The sequence below is a fragment of the Nilaparvata lugens genome, chromosome 3, assembly GCF_014356525.2.
Source record: "Nilaparvata lugens isolate BPH chromosome 3, ASM1435652v1, whole genome shotgun sequence".
Classification (NCBI taxonomy): domain Eukaryota; kingdom Metazoa; phylum Arthropoda; class Insecta; order Hemiptera; family Delphacidae; genus Nilaparvata; species Nilaparvata lugens.
This window is the reverse complement of record NC_052506.1, coordinates 18,822,445-18,840,386: the sequence shown is the minus strand read 5'-3', so window position 1 is coordinate 18,840,386 and position 17,942 is coordinate 18,822,445. Positions and strand designations below refer to the sequence as shown.

The 17,942-nt window shown below is 32.4% G+C and overlaps 1 protein-coding gene across 13 annotated transcripts in view; it reads left to right on the top strand.

Annotated features, from left to right (window-relative positions):
• The first annotated feature begins 3,961 nt into the window (after positions 1–3,961).
• The window catches only part of LOC111055631 (forkhead box protein D1), a 68,132-nt gene continuing 54,151 nt past the window's right edge, over positions 3,962–17,942 (top strand). Inside the window, exons 1-3 of one of the 13 annotated variants that reach the window (XM_039423178.1) lie at positions 3,962–4,181; positions 9,884–10,025; positions 13,277–13,364. In XM_039423178.1, coding sequence (XP_039279112.1) covers positions 9,999–10,025; positions 13,277–13,364 — 115 coding nt within the window. In that variant the 5' untranslated portion in view covers positions 3,962–4,181; positions 9,884–9,998. Of the gene's footprint in view, positions 4,182–9,835; positions 10,026–13,276; positions 13,365–17,942 lie in introns of all 13 variants that reach the window. The other 12 variants (XM_039423177.1, XM_039423173.1, XM_039423171.1 and 9 more) reach the window with 12 other exon arrangements.

Here is a 17,942-nt window from a genome sequence, read left to right as displayed (position 1 = left end):
TCTTTTGTTCTCGTTTAATAAATAGTAATAAATTAGTTTTGTTAATCAAGTCTTCTTCATTATAATTAAACGTTGCTTTATAGCTTAGTTAAACCTGAAATGAAATAGAAGAACTTCTTTTTTCTATAAAAATAGGTCAAACTGACAAACTGTCTTGCTGACCTAGAAAATAAGATGAATGTCTAAAGCTGTGATAGACCTAGGAACGAAGGAACCATTATCAGTTTGGCGAATTTTTGAATATAGGCTTGCAAAACAATAGTATTGCTGATTCATTCGTTTTTATGGTGAAATTGCTTCATTGTCAGTTAATGTTGGTTGGCCTAATGTGTAACATGCAAATCAACACTACTATCTAGTTCGATTTGCAATTGAATGAAATGCGAATGATTGATTCATTATTGAATTACTACTTTCTCAAAATCCCTTCACACTGTAAATCGACTGATCCTAATCCTACCAAGTTTAAAGCTTGATAAAAGCTGAAAAAATTCGTGGCAGAGGCGTTTGAAAGGAAGGATTCAGAGGCTGTCCATTCTATAAATCAAGTTAATGTGATACAGCATTTTCCAGTCATTTTACCAGATCTCCGCTCATCTGTGCTTTCAAGTTTACTAATTTCTCCCAAACTCTTTACGCTAGATTCCTATGAGCTTATATAGTCCTATGTCCCTAATTGGCATGTTACTACCCTATCCTGTTAAGCCCGTGTTGTCTCTCGATTAATAGACTCAATAGTCATAGTTAATAAGATAAATTTTATACCTGTTTTCTCTTCTATAATTTTGTTAAATTTTTAAATATTATTCTCTGTAATATAGTAGTATACTGTGATTCTCCAATCATAAAATTTCAATTCTCTTTTACAGAAATGAAAAGTTACCTAGTTTCCATATTTTCTTCTAACTGTACGAATCAAATACTGTAATTTCTAACTCTTCCACTTCTTTCAATCGACCCGTTTCGATCCAGTAGTGAGTGAGGAGTGTTTATAAAAATTTATTTCTTGTTTAGAATAAATTCTGTGATCTCTATTCATTAACAACAACCTTCTATCAAAAATTTCAGATAAATCAAAAATCATTTTGTTACTTCAACTGACTATAAATAATATTGTAATTTGTAATCTTGTTGAAGCAGGGTTGCTTGTCATTCCCGATTTCATTTATAGGAACTCGTTTAAAATTTGTTTGCATTCCATATTTTTTGTTTTTGAAGGAAACAATTAATATTTTTCATACTTCTGGTACTTGCAATTCAGCCCAATTTTCTACAACTCCATTGGTATAACTCAATAAAATTATAATCACCATATTATATCCAATAAAATTATCATACATTCCTGAAGCAAATAATTTTAATGTTATGATTATTGTTATTTCAAAGTTAGTTGTATCCAAACCTTATAGATATCGACGTAATCGTTGTTCTCTTTGATTAGCTTGTAATTGGTCACTTCCCCTCTACTCAATGACTCAATGAAAATCGGTTGTTGCCATAATAACGAAATCGTTGCTCTCTCATTGGCTACCTTTTAATTGGTTACATTCCTCTTTACTCAAATTCGATTGGCTGTTGTGCGAAATCGCTTTTCTCTCATTGGTTGGATTGTGATTGTGAATTCCCTCTTACTCAACTCTCATTGGTTGCTGTCATGACAACAAAGACTCTGCTCTCGTATTGATTAGCTTGTCATTAGAAGAATCTTCTGTATCTGAGCCCCCATTGTTGACAATATTCTCATTGTTGACAACTCTCATTGTTAGATTTGATATTAACCGAAAAGTTGAGATTCTATGCAAATGTTCATCTAACACGTTGGGAAACTGTTTTAAAAACGATCCGGTGTAACGTGGAAATTCCAATGTGTAGAAGTTTCCAATGCGTTTTTGCAGCTTATCCGAGAACTACTTCACACTTCCCCAGAAAATTCCAAATTTTTTATTGGCTATGGGATCATTGATGACTTATTGACCACATTGCTTGGGGGAGATAGGAATGTTTCAGAATATTTTATCACACCATATTTTCATTTCCAGTAGCTAGGCGAGCGTAGCGATTAATCTGATTAATCCTTTATCATTTTCTGTTTAACGTAGTGGAGTATATCCAGGAGAGCTGAGAGGTTTGATGAATACTGAAATTTTCAAATATACAACAAAACTTCCCAATATAACTCTTTGAGAAATTTGTTATTGTGTCATATCATAGTAATGTTAAGCCCACCTTTGATAAAGACTATGTTGAGGATGGAATATGTTTCATTACTTTCGTATGATTTCAATGTTGACACCTTCTACTTGAGATTTATGAAATAAATATAGTGTAATTAATATTATGCCTGTAATTAAGCTCCTTGAATTATTGTAGTTTTTAGATACTTTGATTTCACACTAAGCTAGCAGAGTTGTCTCAATGCATTATGAAAGTTTGGCATTTATTGTGTACAATAGTTCTCAATGATTGGTCAAATTAACCTCAGAAATGAAATTTCATTTGAATTTGAAAACTTTAGGGGACAACTGATAAATCCTCAATATAAATACCGTAATCATCTTATTCATGTCTTTTATTCTGAATTCTGCTTTCAAATAAACTACCTAACTCTCATTCTTTACTAATTCTCTCTCTCTACTCATTCTCTCATAACTTTACTTGATTCTCATTTTGGTTCTCTCATTCCAGTCGTTCTCTAGACTCATTTAATAAGTTTTCTGTGCTTGACTGAGTCAAGAAACAACAACTCAGATAAGTCAATGTAAAGTCAACTCAGATAAGTCAGAATAATTCAGTATTGAAATTCAAATTTCATCCACTTTTTGCTATTTTCCACTTTTAACATGAATGATATACTTTTTGCTCCTTCACTCTTCATTCAATATTATTTGGTCTAATTCGATGTTTGAATTATCCATATAATACTAGATTGTAATGATATATATCCTATACTATTAAACGAGCAATTTCTGTTTATATGTTTAGATGTTTATATATCACCGGATCTCGAAAACGGCTCCAACGATTCTCACGAAATTCAGAACAAGTTTATAATATAAAGATTCGATTGCACTAGGTCTCATCTCTGGAAAAACTCGCTGAAGGACATTAAAATGATAATTCATCCTTGGAAGAACAGATTTCGTCGTCTGTCGATATCAGAAGATGCGTGGGAGATCAGCTGTGTAATTATTCAAACAGCTTACCGTATCTCGCGAGAAATATTATCTAAAAATTTCAATAGACTCAAAAATAATCTGATTTGTTGACATGACATGGTTCATCACTCTAAATAATGAGAGTATATCATAATATTCAAAGTTAATCATTATTTTACAGTTTCAAGTGATTAGTGAGTGTTATTTTGTTATTCAATTTATATCATTAGATTATTAGTGATAAATCTATAAATGATAAGAGCACGGAATGACGAATGAAAAAATAATAATTTGAGAGAAAAAAGAAAGAGTGCTTTATGTTGTTTTACATCCTTCTATCACAAACTCTCCTGACTCCACGTCAGGAGAGTCATGGAGTCATGGAGACATGGAGTCACCAATTTTTCCAAGACAGTAACAAGCTCTTCCACGTTAATAACTTTCCAATATACGTCCTTATGAAGAAACAATGAAAAAGATCTAAAAATTTTCATAAGTTCAGGAAGATAATACCAGAGACAATGATATCTTTAAGAAAAAGATAATCTTTAACCTATAATTCATTTGATTATGGATACATAACGAAGAATACATATGGATATATATCCATAATCAAAGATAATAAATACTCTCTCAGCTCTCACTGATAATGAAACTGCAATCTTCCACAGCTACCTACAGTTCTATCTAATGACCCCCACACTTCTTTGACACTCCTCCCATTTGGACGGACCCCCCAGGCGCATCATGGCACCCCATTCACTCTGATAACAGGCGACCAATGCGCCCGTTCTACGAAACGGCGGCCCACCAATGAGGGTGAATCCCATTAGCTGTGCGCATGCGCAGTAGAGCAGTTGATGGCGTTCGGTTGTCTGTTGGCATGATGGGCTTCTCTTCTTCACTTCAGTCTACTCTCAGTTTTCTCCCGGCGTCAGCCGTGTGTTGTTTGCCGTAGTTCTAGTGTCAGGTGTGCAAATCGGTGCTCTGAGGAAACTCTTCATTGTGTCAAACTCAACTTAAATGGTTCGTAGATAAAATAGTTTGATACATGATATTATTTCTAGAATAATAAAGCATCTCATTGAAGGGAATATGTTTTGTAGAATAAACAGTATGGACATACATACATGCACATACAAGAGAATCGTGAAATCTATGAATAATAGAAAACCGGTTATTTAAACTATTACCATAGAGTAAAGATACTGTTTAATTGTTTTACTTGTAACCGTAATTGTCTCTTCTACTACACTGTGTTTGTATGTTTTGGACTGCACCTGTCTTACCTCAATCATTCCAATGTATTGTGTGTGAATCATCAGTAGCCTATCATAAATGAATATTATAGATTTTCCATTTCGATGGAAACTCTCATTAATTAGTTTATTTTATTATTTTACGATATACTTATTACTAATATATCTTCACAATCAAATTATAAGCTCAAGCTATTCAAAATGTTTGTGTTTTTTATTCCATTTTCTTCATCTAACCCAATGTGCCGTTTTCACAGCGTTGGTTGGTGTTTCTTATTTATTGATGTTAATAATTATTGTTTTAGAGTTTTATTCATTGTCACTGAGTTTTGCGATTCTAGCGATTGTTTAGGAATTCTAATTGCGTTCATTGAATAAAATTAGTCCTCAATTTTTTCTTAATATAATAGTCATCCTTATATGTGATAGCGCCAATCATAATTATAGGAAGAATGGAACAATCAAATGTTCAAATTATGTTGGATGATATAACACGTTATACAAAGAGCTCTGGTGTTTCCAGGAGTCCTATCGCGGAAACATTTGTAACATTTTGGGTTTTCATAAGTACAGTACGCTATAGTGAGGTCCACGTTATAATGACAGTATTTGATCAACTTTGGTTTTGCTATCCTTGTCTATCATTCGACAAAGCCAGTGGTACTATCCTTTTCTAGGTTCACAACGATGCCAATTATGTTTTTGACAGAAAAGAAATATAATTAATTAATGCAGAGAATCGGCATCGCTATTCTTCTATCTTCATCCACTGTCATTATAACGTGGACCTCTTTATAGCTAAAAATGTGAAGGAGCCAAAATTAAAAACAGAACAGCATGATTTTGAATCTTAGGATTATTTAGATTCCAGAAACTCACCTGTAGAACTATACCATAGAACTGTACTAGCAATCTTGAAGAAGGAGATAGATGATCGATGATAGATAGACATAATAATGCTGATGATAATGGGATGAATCTGTGTTGAGCGGGATGCGGGAAATAAGGGGTAGGTTACTCTCGGGAGATTATTAACAGAGACAACTGATACCACCTTACGCTATCTCCATGGTATTAACCGATCTAGAATTTTGGTTTTGCTTTACAAACGTTTATTGAGTATGAAACTTTCTTTATTAACTGTTTGCAATATTTTCAAAATACGGAATAAACAAATCATTCAATGATTTATAAGGAAAGCTTCTTGGATTATTATTCTATTCCTTTTTCTATAATATGTTTGAATCTCCCAATTTTTGTACGATTCTTTCAATAGTGAATGTCTTCCTTTTGACAATCGAGATAATATATACATATGATGTGTTCAAAATTGAATACAGTATTATACTTGGTGAAGCCAACCCACTAACTACCCCAACTTATAAAACCCATTGATGAATTGAGGAGATATGTTCTGAAACAATCAATAGTATGGAAAAAGGTGATGTCCTATTCCATAGTTTTTATTGAAAAGTTTTCCGCCTTGTTTTATTCTTATATTCAAAGCTTAGCGCTCTAATTCAACCGCGCCCTAGGCTGTAGCTAGGGACTGGATTTGTCTGAAAGAAGCTCTAAAAATTTTACCAACAATTTTAAAAGTATAGAAAGCTACAATATTACTGAAAATCTACTGTATGTGTATTTTGAAAAACTATGGTTTTGGTACTACTCCTTGGCCAATGATAGAACCATTCTTTAGAACTTATTCTAGAGGCCTACTTGTGATTTGTCCAATGTTTTTAATAACATTTGTCTGATTCATCGTCATTATGACTCAGTACAAGCTTTTTCGGCAATTAAAATTTCATTCCATTAACGATCCTGTATATTATTCATCAAAATATCAAATGTAGATATTATAATAATTTATATCATAAATCATCAGACTGTATTGATTTTTACGGTGGTAAACCAATTGTAGAGCAACATTATTATGACACCTTTATTATTATTACAAAAGCTATTATCAATAACAAGATTATCATTAGCAGAATTATTATAACAATATTATTATTGTAGCATCAAGAGCTTTAAAAAAAATCTCGAGTCAATTCTTATTTTCATTCAAGAGGCGAATCTATATCAATCATCATTGAACATTATTAACGTAAATTGCAAAGCCTAATTTTATTCAGTGTCATGAACACTATTCCCACGTCATAGATGAATCATGAATTGGAACGAATAGAAAGAGAAAGATTGTAAATAATCCACTGACCTTATTGATTTCAACAAATTTTTAGTCTCTAATAATCGAAGTAGTGCATTGATGGAACATGAAATTGATACAAGTTTAATGCAACCAGTAAGATCGTATTTATGGCTAATAAATTTGAATTGAATTTAAATATTTACATTGGGTATATCACGATAAGAATATTTTTATTTAATTCAATCCAATTTAGTAGCTTTAACACACACATTTCAAGTTGTCATTTTATTTTTCGTTTTGAATACCGGTATTTGTATTTTCAATTTCAAAAACCATCTATATTTATTTATTCCTCTATTACTTTTGGATCTGTGATGTCAATGAACGACAATTACGTATTGATCCTTATTATACGAAACAAATTCAATTTTTTAATCGTACTATAGGCGTAATAATGATGGAATCAATAATAGAATTCAACTTAGGCGTTGAATAAAAATAGGCTTGAAGAATTCACTCATTTTCCAATTGACATATTACCATCCTACACTCTTCTTCGAAATTTGAGATATAGTTAGATATATAGATATTTGACGTGTAAGACATTCAAGAATATGGAATGATTATTGCAAAAAAGTAAATATAATATTTAATATGAAAATATTTTTGAATAAAAACTCGTTATCCATGAATCACCAGATATAATAATATAAATATAATATAATGTGATATAATATAATTAAGATATAAATATAATTAGTTATAATGAGAATTAATCTCCATATATTCCCCTATCTTTGAAAAAATTAACAGAAGATAAGACTTATTTTTGTCAATTCCTACATAGATTCTGTTCTAAAAACTGTAATATCAATAAAAAATATTGGATGTAGATCTTAATAATTATTATCTTATTGAATGACTCTTCTATCTGGATTTGAGGAAATAATTTTTCATCCTATATACAAATCATTGAACATGCAAACTAATAACATTTTTGAAGGCTGATGATGATTACAGTAGGTACCATTTTGAACAATTATATTGGCAACTACCAAGAACTCAGTAATCGTTCAACATTACTCAATATAGGCCACCAATGTTTTCATTTCACCATGGTGGTCTACTTCTATTTTTAAATCTACGATTTCCATAAATGCTGACACAGCTTAGAAGACTAGGAATAGGCTATTGCTTGAGAAATGTGGGAGGCAGATTGTATTGCTAATACAATTGTAATCACAATCAGCCTAATTGGGCCAATCGCGTTTAGAATGATTTTATATACTGATTTCGTCACAATTTTGTAAGCTGCTCTAGTACACCGTCATTGCAACTATTCTTCCTTGGTCAAAAAGAATAATTTATTGATGGGAGTTGCAAGGCTATGGCAGCCCATTATTCATTTTTTCACGTGTACTTACATTCAGAAATCCTATTATATTAAGCAAGCAATTTCTGTATATCTGTTTATATTTTTCTATTCTTATATCTGGTTAGATGGTTATTTATGTTCAACGGATCTCGAAAACGGCTCTAACGACTTTCACGAAATTTGGAATATAGTAGGTTTATGATATCAAAATTCGATTGCACTAGGTCTCATCCCTGTGAAATCTCGCTGAAGGACATGAAAAGGATAATTCATCCTTGGAAAAACAGATGATGATTTCGTCGTCTGTCGATAACAGATGATGCGTGTGCCTGTGTGGGAGATCAGCTGTGTAATCAATTAGCTCACCATAATATCTCGCGAGAAATCTATAAATTTTAATTGTCTTGATCAAAATACAGTAATCCGATTTGTTGACATGAGATGGTATATATCATAATATTCAAAGTTTATCATTATTTTACAGTTCCAAGTGATTAGTGAGTGTTATTTTGCTATTCAATTAGGAATGTAAACAATCTAAATTAGAACTTTTATGTTTTAAAATATTTGGACTGAAAATTTCATCAGAAATCAAGTGTATGGAACATAACCTACTTTTTGGAATATTATAGTGTATAAATCAAAATTCAGGGAAGAAACAGTTTTGGGCTGTGCCTGTTGGTCCTTCCCCAATCATTTTAAAGAATTGAGTTCTGTTTATCAATAAATAAATAGCCTAACGAGCAAAGCTCGGTGCCCCGATATTACAATAATATTATCCTGGCGATTCAGGATACAACTGGTGCTAGTGAAGTACTAATACTATAGTGAATACTAATACTACTAGTGATATACGAGGATTAAAAAATATTCATCTAATAGTCTAGGATGCCCAGGGGTTGGAATTGGATGGAGACTGCGTTCTTAAAAATTCTTGGGGGGAGGGGGTGGCTCAAATATCAAATCATGAGGAGAGGATTCCAGAGAACGGTCAACAATGACTAATAATGACACGGAATAACTTCTTGAATCAAGCAGTTTTGGTCTTGGAGCCGTCTTCTTAAAACGTTCCAATGAAAACACGCTTTGTTGAACCAATCAGAACAATTCTAGAAGAAATATATTAGCTGTTGCAACGGTTGTGATTATAATTTTATTGGTTGCTTGGCTGAACGTACAAAAACGTTATAAAAAATTTCATAAATACGGTCCTTAATAGTAACTACCTTATTAAATGCAAAGCTATTTGACAGGCACTTCGTAAGGCTAATTGGTTCGCTAGTCAAATAGACAATATCAATAGACCTAATTGACTCAGACTGGAGGAGGAAAGAATTTAAATGAAGATATTTCTTTGGCATTTCTCTTGATCGAGGCATAATCTACTTTTTCTACTTCAAATGTGGGGCTTATGCTTAAAGTTGGGCTAATGAGTAAGCTTTATCATGAATGCTACGAATAATTATTTATAAATGAATTTCTCAATCAATATAGTTGACTCAGACTGGAGGAGGAAAGTAACTAAAATTCAAATGGAGATATTTCTTTAGCATTTTGCTTGATCAAGGCATAATAACTTTGAACTGTGATATTCTATTTTTGCTACGTAGAATGTAGGGCTTCTGCTTAAAGTTGGGCTAATAAGTAGTAAGCTTTATCATGAATGCTACGAACAATTATAATCTATGAATTTCTCAATCAATTTAAGGAGTTTTATCCAGTACATTAATCTTATCTGCTCTATTATCATATTAATGTAATCCGGATTATCAGCAAATAATATTTCAAACGTTTTATTGCATAAGAGTCCGGTATAATTATAAATTCTTTCAAATTTTTCATACCGTAAGTTGAGTGAATTTCCCTTAAATGATGATGCTTTATTATATTACAGCATTCTAAAATTACAATCGAACTCTGATACCAGATAATTATTGATCAGTTTCATTTCCTGTAAGAACTTGTAGAGTATTTTGGAGTGGTTGGAGTGAGCTGTAACTGTGGCTTCGAACATTGTGTAAAAGTGAAGCGTCAAATTTCAGTCATCATAAGACGTCATGGTGTCTCATCTGCTACCAGACTCGGTGAGTTTATCAAATAATTTTTATTATAAAATAATAATTATCATTATCATTTCTAATCTCAATTCATTAAAATCATTTTTATACTAGCAGGTAACCCGTGCTCCGCAAGGAACTAGTTAAAAACTTGACAACCTGAAAACCTTAAAGTACGCCTATAACCATCCACGGTAAATTAAGAATCAATATGCAAAATTTCAAGTTAATCAGTCTAGTAGTTCAGACGTGATGATGCGTCATTCGTGAACTACCTATTCCGTACGTGTAGAAGCCAATTCTTTCCTATATTATATTATAGATAATTTGTTATAATTTCCATTCATTCTATGAGTTGCATGTATGATACGAGACATGAATATGGTGGTATTATATTAATACAAAAATACACACTCAAGAATTTCGTAATAATTGGTTGGCTATTGAACGATAATTTAACATTTTTACTTTCCTTGCCCCATTACCATAGGTAAGGAAAGTATTGCTTTCCGAAAAAAATTAAGGTACCCCAATTTACAAATTTCCATACGTTTCAAGGTCCCCTGAGTCCAAAAAAGTGGTTTTTGATATTTGTGTGTGTGTGTGTGTGGTGTGTGTGTGTGTGTGTGTGTGTGTGGTGTGTGTGTGTGTGTGTGTGTGTGTATGTGTGTGTATGAGTGTATGTGCGTCTGTGTACACGATATCTCATCTCCCAATTAGCGGAATAATTTGAAATTTGGAACTTAAGGTCCTTATACTATAAGGATCCGACACGAACAATTTCGATCAAATGAAATACAAGATGGTGGCTAAAATGGCGAAAATGTTGTCAAAAACGGGGTTTTCAAGATTTTCTCAAAAATGGCTCCAACGATTTTGATCAAATTTATACGTAATATTGCCACGTAAAATCAATTGCCACAAGTTCCATATCTGTAAAAATTTCAGGAGCTCCGCTCCAGACAAGCAAAGTTCGATTTTAGATTCCAAATTATCAGGCTTCAGATACAATTTAAACAAAAAATTTCAAGTGGAAAAGATTGAGCATGAAAATCTCTACAATTAATGTTCAGTAACATTTTCACTTAAAATTTAAAATAAGCTCGGAATTCGAGAAAATGTGATTATTCAATTGCAAACTGTTGGCAACTGTTTATTCTATTGAATCATTCACTATGAAGAGATAGCAGACCTGGTGTGTCTCCAGCGTTATTGTCCTGTCACCAGCTGGCTTGAATCATTGAATAGTAGATTTGAGTGATGCGCGTAAACACTAGCGACAGGTGATTAATTTTCATAACGGCAATGAAAGTTGTGTGAGTGCGCCACACCAGATTTTTTTGTTTACAGTACATTAGTGTTTGTATGGATCATCAAAGAATCTTTGACAAGTTCATTTTACAATACACATAATCTTGAACTTCTCAGTCAAAGAAGTGAAATCACAGCCACCAATCCTAGTGCCAAACCTAATAGACTAGTTGAAGTAGATTATAATAGGGATAACTAAGTAGACCCTAAATCCCTGAATATACCATTATAGTTTTGTGATAGAATGAGGGTTGAACTCTTAGCTAGCAAATCATGATTGCAAGAGTTTTTCTCATTGAATAAAAATGTATTTTTCCTATAGTTATCCTGAAAAGTGACCATTCCTGCATTGATTACAGAACGCAAAGAATCACTTTTCCGCTCTAGTGTGCAAAGTATTACTTTGCGTACTCTTAATACTTTGCGTATTATCTTGCAGCCATCCCAATCAGCTGTTGACATTGTTGGCATGTATTTTGAATGCGAATTTATTCTATCTATATTTTTTTCTGATTTTCAAATAAATAAAATTTGGAACTCATTAAATTTTAAATATTATTAATTATTCATTATTACAAAAATAATATTTTTCTCATTCATAAATTGATTGGTTGATAAATTATTTAGAAATTAAGATTTACTCAAAATTATTCAAATTTTCAAATTTATTGGATTAATTTAATGTTTAATTTGAATAAATTATCGATTATTAATGTTCAATTGGATTATGAAGTTTAAAATAAATTGAAGTTGTTATTAATAACAAAATTACACACACAAACATTTGATGGATTTCAGTCATCATTTTACCCATAATCAACCACTTCTCATATTCAATGGTAACTCTAGGAAAAAATTAAAGTGAAATACGTGCGCAAAGTTCCTCTGCTGCACTCAAGAAACCATTCCGCCCTCGCCTACTCGTGCGTGAACGTTTCTTTCGGTGCAGTAAACTGTCACTTTGCGCACTAGTTGCTCAAATAACTATTTTGATGATTTCTCCGATCAATCGATGTATCCATGTTTTTATTCGTTACTGAAAGATATAATGCTCGAGTGTAGCCTATGTCTTCCTAATTAAGACATAAATATTTCTACAAGTACTAATTCATTGGGAAACTTGATAATTACAATCTATAATAGCGCACATCTTATATGCATGAGGATAATACGAATACTGAGTGCCGGTTGCACAACAGCCGGTTATATTTTAACCGTGATTAATTCCACGAGAACCAATCAGAGAATCCGTGCTCTCAAAAATGCCTTCTCTGATTGGTTCTCGTGATATTAATCACGGTTAAAATTTAACCGGCTGTTGAGCGACCGGGCCTGGGATTTTCTGTTTGTGAGAAAGTCTATTCGTCTCTATATATTGAATTTATATTGAAAATTATCCGACTATAATGAAAATAGACAGATACTATAAACAGTTTCATGAGTCGTTCAAATTTCATCATAATGAACTGAGGAAAAGTGATAGAAATGAATTAATATAGTTTGTTTCAATAAATGTTGAATGTAATACCGTTCATACCAATTAGTCTCAACTAGTTTTATAACTAGTAAGTATTGAAATTTATCCGACTATAATGAAAATAGACAGATACTATAAACAGTTTCATGAGTCGTTCAAATTTCATCATAATGAACTGAGGAAAAGTGATAGAAATGAATTAATATAGTTTGTTTCCAATAAATGTTGAATGTAATACCGTTCATACCAATTAGTCTCAACTAGTTTTATAACTAGTAAGTATTGAAATTTATCCGACTATAATGAAAATAGACAGATACTATAAACAGTTTCATGATTCGTTTAAATTTCATCATAATGAACTGAGGAAAAGTGATAGAAATGGATTAATATAATTTGTTTTCAATAAATGTCGAATGTAATACCGTTCATACCAATTAGTCTCAACTAGTTTTATAACGAATTCAAAAATGATTCGCTTTGATTTCAGCAGGATCTTGAAGACAATGAGCCTCTCAAAATCAAAGAAGAACCGTTCATCACCCGTACCGCGGATTGCTCCAGCTCCCACATTCATGGTGAGTTTCTATACATATTAAAACAATCAATTTCCTTATTTTCATTGGATTGAATTCACACACTGACTTGATCTTGTGTTCATTCATTTTCTTACAGAGTTCAATAATTTAGCTCGTTCATAGTGCGATATCCATAGTAACATAAAATAAGCATGGGGATTATGTGCGATTTCTCTATGAAAACATGAGTTTTTATTTAATGGATGACAGAGGTTGGCAGTCTTCAACTAATCGCTCAATCCGGCCCTTACAAATCTATTCCTCTTCAGTAAAATTTTCTCGTAGTTCTACGAGTGTTGCATCACTTATTGAATTCATCTTCTTTCTATTCGAACTTTGTCATAATTATTCTACTATAGTAATGTCTGTTTTCATCAATTTCAATCGAACTTTTATCACGTAGCCGTGTGTGTGTATGTGTATTTTAACCGAAAGTACATATTTGGTTGGTTGTTTTATTATTGGTTGGTTTATTATACATGTCATGGATAGTGACGAGCATCATATCGACAATAGTCATACAATAATAGAAAAAACAAGATATTGATACACAAAACACAATAATTGTACATAATAGAACAACTCTCATCATAACACAAATAACTTATTATATCTAAGACCTAGACAACATTTATAACTGATGCAACATATTCAATGGTCGAAGATACTTCGCCACTCATAAAAACATTTCTCTAATAGCCAACATTTTAGATTAGTCTTGAAATGTTTAGGGTTTGGGCAGCTTTTATATTCTGGGGTAAACAGTTGAACACTTTTTTGCCAATGTAATTTGGGTTGTGCTTATAGAACCCTGTCCTGTGCTGTTCAACTCTGACTAAGCCCCTGTTGATGAACATCCACACCTGTCATCCAATCATCTTTCATTTTATAAGCAAAGATTGCCAGATGGTAGAAATAGAGACTAGGAACCGTCAAAACGCTATTTATATTGAGATAATGAAGGAAGATTGAATGTTTATAAATATTGTTTGAAGTTCTCAGATTATTCATTTTCCAGTCAGTGTGGTAGTAATATAAATATTTAGAATACCACCAATTATTTCTAAAACGGCAGACCATTGCATTGACAATACTGTAGAAAGCCTACGAACTTGAAAGCTCTCAGAATTAGTAGCTTGTAATAGCTCTAATAATATTTTTGGATTGGTGTTCCATAATTAATTAAGACACTAGGACAAAAATGCGGATTCTAATTTTTTCCACGCTGTTTTCTTTAAATGTGAAGTACTCAAATTAATTCAAATAACCGTTGGACTTGGACTTTGGAAAAAGGTAAGACGAAAACAGGCACTTCCAGGACAAGGGAAGAAATCCCGGAATAACAATGCAAGTGTCGTGATTTTCATGAAGTATCAACAATAATAATTGTTCGTTTATAAAGAGTCTCGCTCATCTACACTTAAAATTTAAAAAGAAATTGATGAGAATCAAACATTGTAGTTATCCTGGGCATCCCAAAACATTTTTTTTGACTCATGAAATGTAGAGAGTGGATCATTTTCAGGATGATTAATGTCATAAGGATAAGTGGCCTATTTCTCCCTCAAACTGTCGCTACAAACACAAACATAAAAATAGCTTCTCCCTCTCTTCCACTCTTCTCTTATTAATTTTCTCTTTCCTTTACTCTCCTCTCCTTTTATCTCTCTCCTCTTTTATTTTTTATCTCATCTTCTCTTCTCTCTCTTCTCTTTTTACTTTCTCCTCTTCTTTCCTTTCCTCTCACTTCTCTTTCCTCTTCTTTATTTTATCTCTTCTTGTCTCTTTTAACTCTCTCTCTCTCTTTCCACCAGCAGTCCGTTATATTTGAAACTACCGCCCTCCAATTTAGAGACTGATTGAATGAGTGGATGAAAGCCAACTACCTGTCAACGGAGAATTAGTCCAGCTTCTGTAAAAACGCTAATCTGTGGTGGCCTCTTCTCTAGAGAGAGAACAGAAATATGAGGGTTTGGTGTGCTGGTGGAAAATATTATTTTTCAACAGTTTAGTCCAATGTCTCTTTCATGTGAGACTTGTACCGGAACATAAATCTTGGCTCGGAAGACATTAGAACCGACATCAATTTCAGAGTCTATTATAAAGCTGTTACTGGCTCATTTTGCACCTAATAATCCCTCCCAAGACGTTTATCCTACTCAACACGATTGGTCTCACAGTTATTAGACTCAAAATTATCCTCAGCAGGATGAGATAGAACATAATGTAGTGTTGTACTTGTGGTAAAACTTATATTCTCGAATATTCGAATAATGTTCATGGTATAAATATTTTATTTTATTCTATTTTCATAGTAAGCTCAATATGACTTTTTGAAGTTTACATCGAGTTACGTTATTTTAGATCTACTTTCTATCAATGTTGAATGTGATTCATATGATACAAGAGAAATATGCAGTAATTATTTGATAAATAACCTTATAAATCCAAGATGATTGAAATAATTGAATCAGATAAAGTAAAAAAATTATCTTCTAGTGAGACAACAAAATTGACACACTCATTCGTCCTTTTTCAGGATATAACAAATAACATTGATTGTGCATAAAAAACATCTGGTGTGAAACACTCACACAACTTTCCTTGCCGTTATGAAAACTTATCAACTGACGCTAGTGTTCACGCGCATCTCAAGTCTACTATTCAAAGATCTAAGCCAGGTGACAGGACAATAACGCTGCAGACACACGAAGCCTGCTATCTCTCCATAGTGAATGATTTAATAGAATCAACAGTTGCCAAACAGTTTGCAATTCAATAATATTATTTTCTCGAACTTCGAGCTTATTTTCAATTTTAGGTGAAAATGTTACTGAACATCAATTGTAGAGATTTTTATGCTCAATCTTTTCCACTTGAAATTTTTTGTTTAAATTGTATCTGAAGCCAGATAATTGGGTATCTAATTCAAACTTTGCATAGATGGGGCGGAGCTCCTGAAAATTTTACAGGTATGGGACTTGTGGCAGATGATAGAGCTTATCAATGTCGTTTTTAGGTATAATTTTGATCAAAATCGTTGGAGCCGTTTTCGAAAACATTTTCGCCATTTTAGCCGCCATCTTGAATTGCATTCGATCGAAATTGTTCGTGTTGGATCCTTACAGTGTAAGGACCTTAAGTTCTAAATTTCAAGTCATTCCGTTAATTGGGAGACTAGTAGTTCTGTGAACAGTAGACCTCGCGCAGTTATAACGACGTCCCAAACCATAAGCACATCCACACTGATACACTAACTATTTATTTGATCAGATCATGCTTACACAAGATTTAATTATCATATAACGCTTTCCGGAATTTAGCGCGAGAAAACCAGAAGACATCTAGGCGCCCAGACGAGCTGTTATAAGTACTTTGCATCCTATTTAATAGTGCATAAAAATTGCATTCAATGAGGCATGCAATGAGGCATGCAATTTATAGTCTACACAGCTGCTAATTTTTTACCAAGTTACATTGAGATATTGAATTGCATGCATCATGTCATGCAATTTATAGTCAACTCGACAGCTGATTATTATGATGAATAATTCTATAGTCTGATTTTCACTCTAATATTGACGTATGAAGGAGGCTCCTTTTTCCTTTTATATTATCCTTGAAATGCAAAATTTCATGAAAGTCTATTACCGCGTTTCGCCGTAAATGCGCAACATATAAACATATAAACATATAAACATATAAACATATAAACATATAACATATAACATATAAACATATAAACATATAAACATAAACATATAAACATATAAACTATAAACATATAAACAATAAACATATAAACATATAAACATATAAACATAAACATATAAACATATAAACATATAAACATATAAACAATAAACATATAAACATATAAACATATAAACATATAAACATATACATATAAACATATAACATATAAACATATAAACATATAAACCTATAAACATTTAAACATTCGAACATTTAAACATTAAGAGAAATGCCAAACCGTCGACTTGAATCTTAGACCTCACTTCGCTCGGTCAATGAGATATCGTGTACACAGACGCACATACACTCATACACACACATACAGACCAAAATCCAAAAACCACTTTTTTGGACTTTGAAACGTATAGAAATTTAGAAATTGGGGTACCTTAATTTTTTTCGGTAAGCAATACTTTCCTTACCTATGGTAATAGGGCAAGGAAAGTAAAAATTTGTTGTGATTTATCATTTAGTCAGCTGGAGAATTCATTGTATGCAATTACAACAGTTTTTCCATTCATTCATTCATTCATAACATCAGCTGAGTTTATATGGGAGCTATCACACTGACATGCGCTCACACAAGATTTCAGGTATACTACATAATTTACAACTTTTACATCAACAAACTGATACGGGTTGAGATATTATCAATGAGCAGTTTTCGCCATTCATTTTCTCTTGGAGCTCAGTATCAAAATCATGTATCACATGACGACAACCTTCTCATTAAAAAAAAGGATTTTGAATTCATATGAGGGACAAAGATGTTGAAGCGACTGAGTAATTTTTGAAGAGTGATTTATTTTTCATTTCAAATAG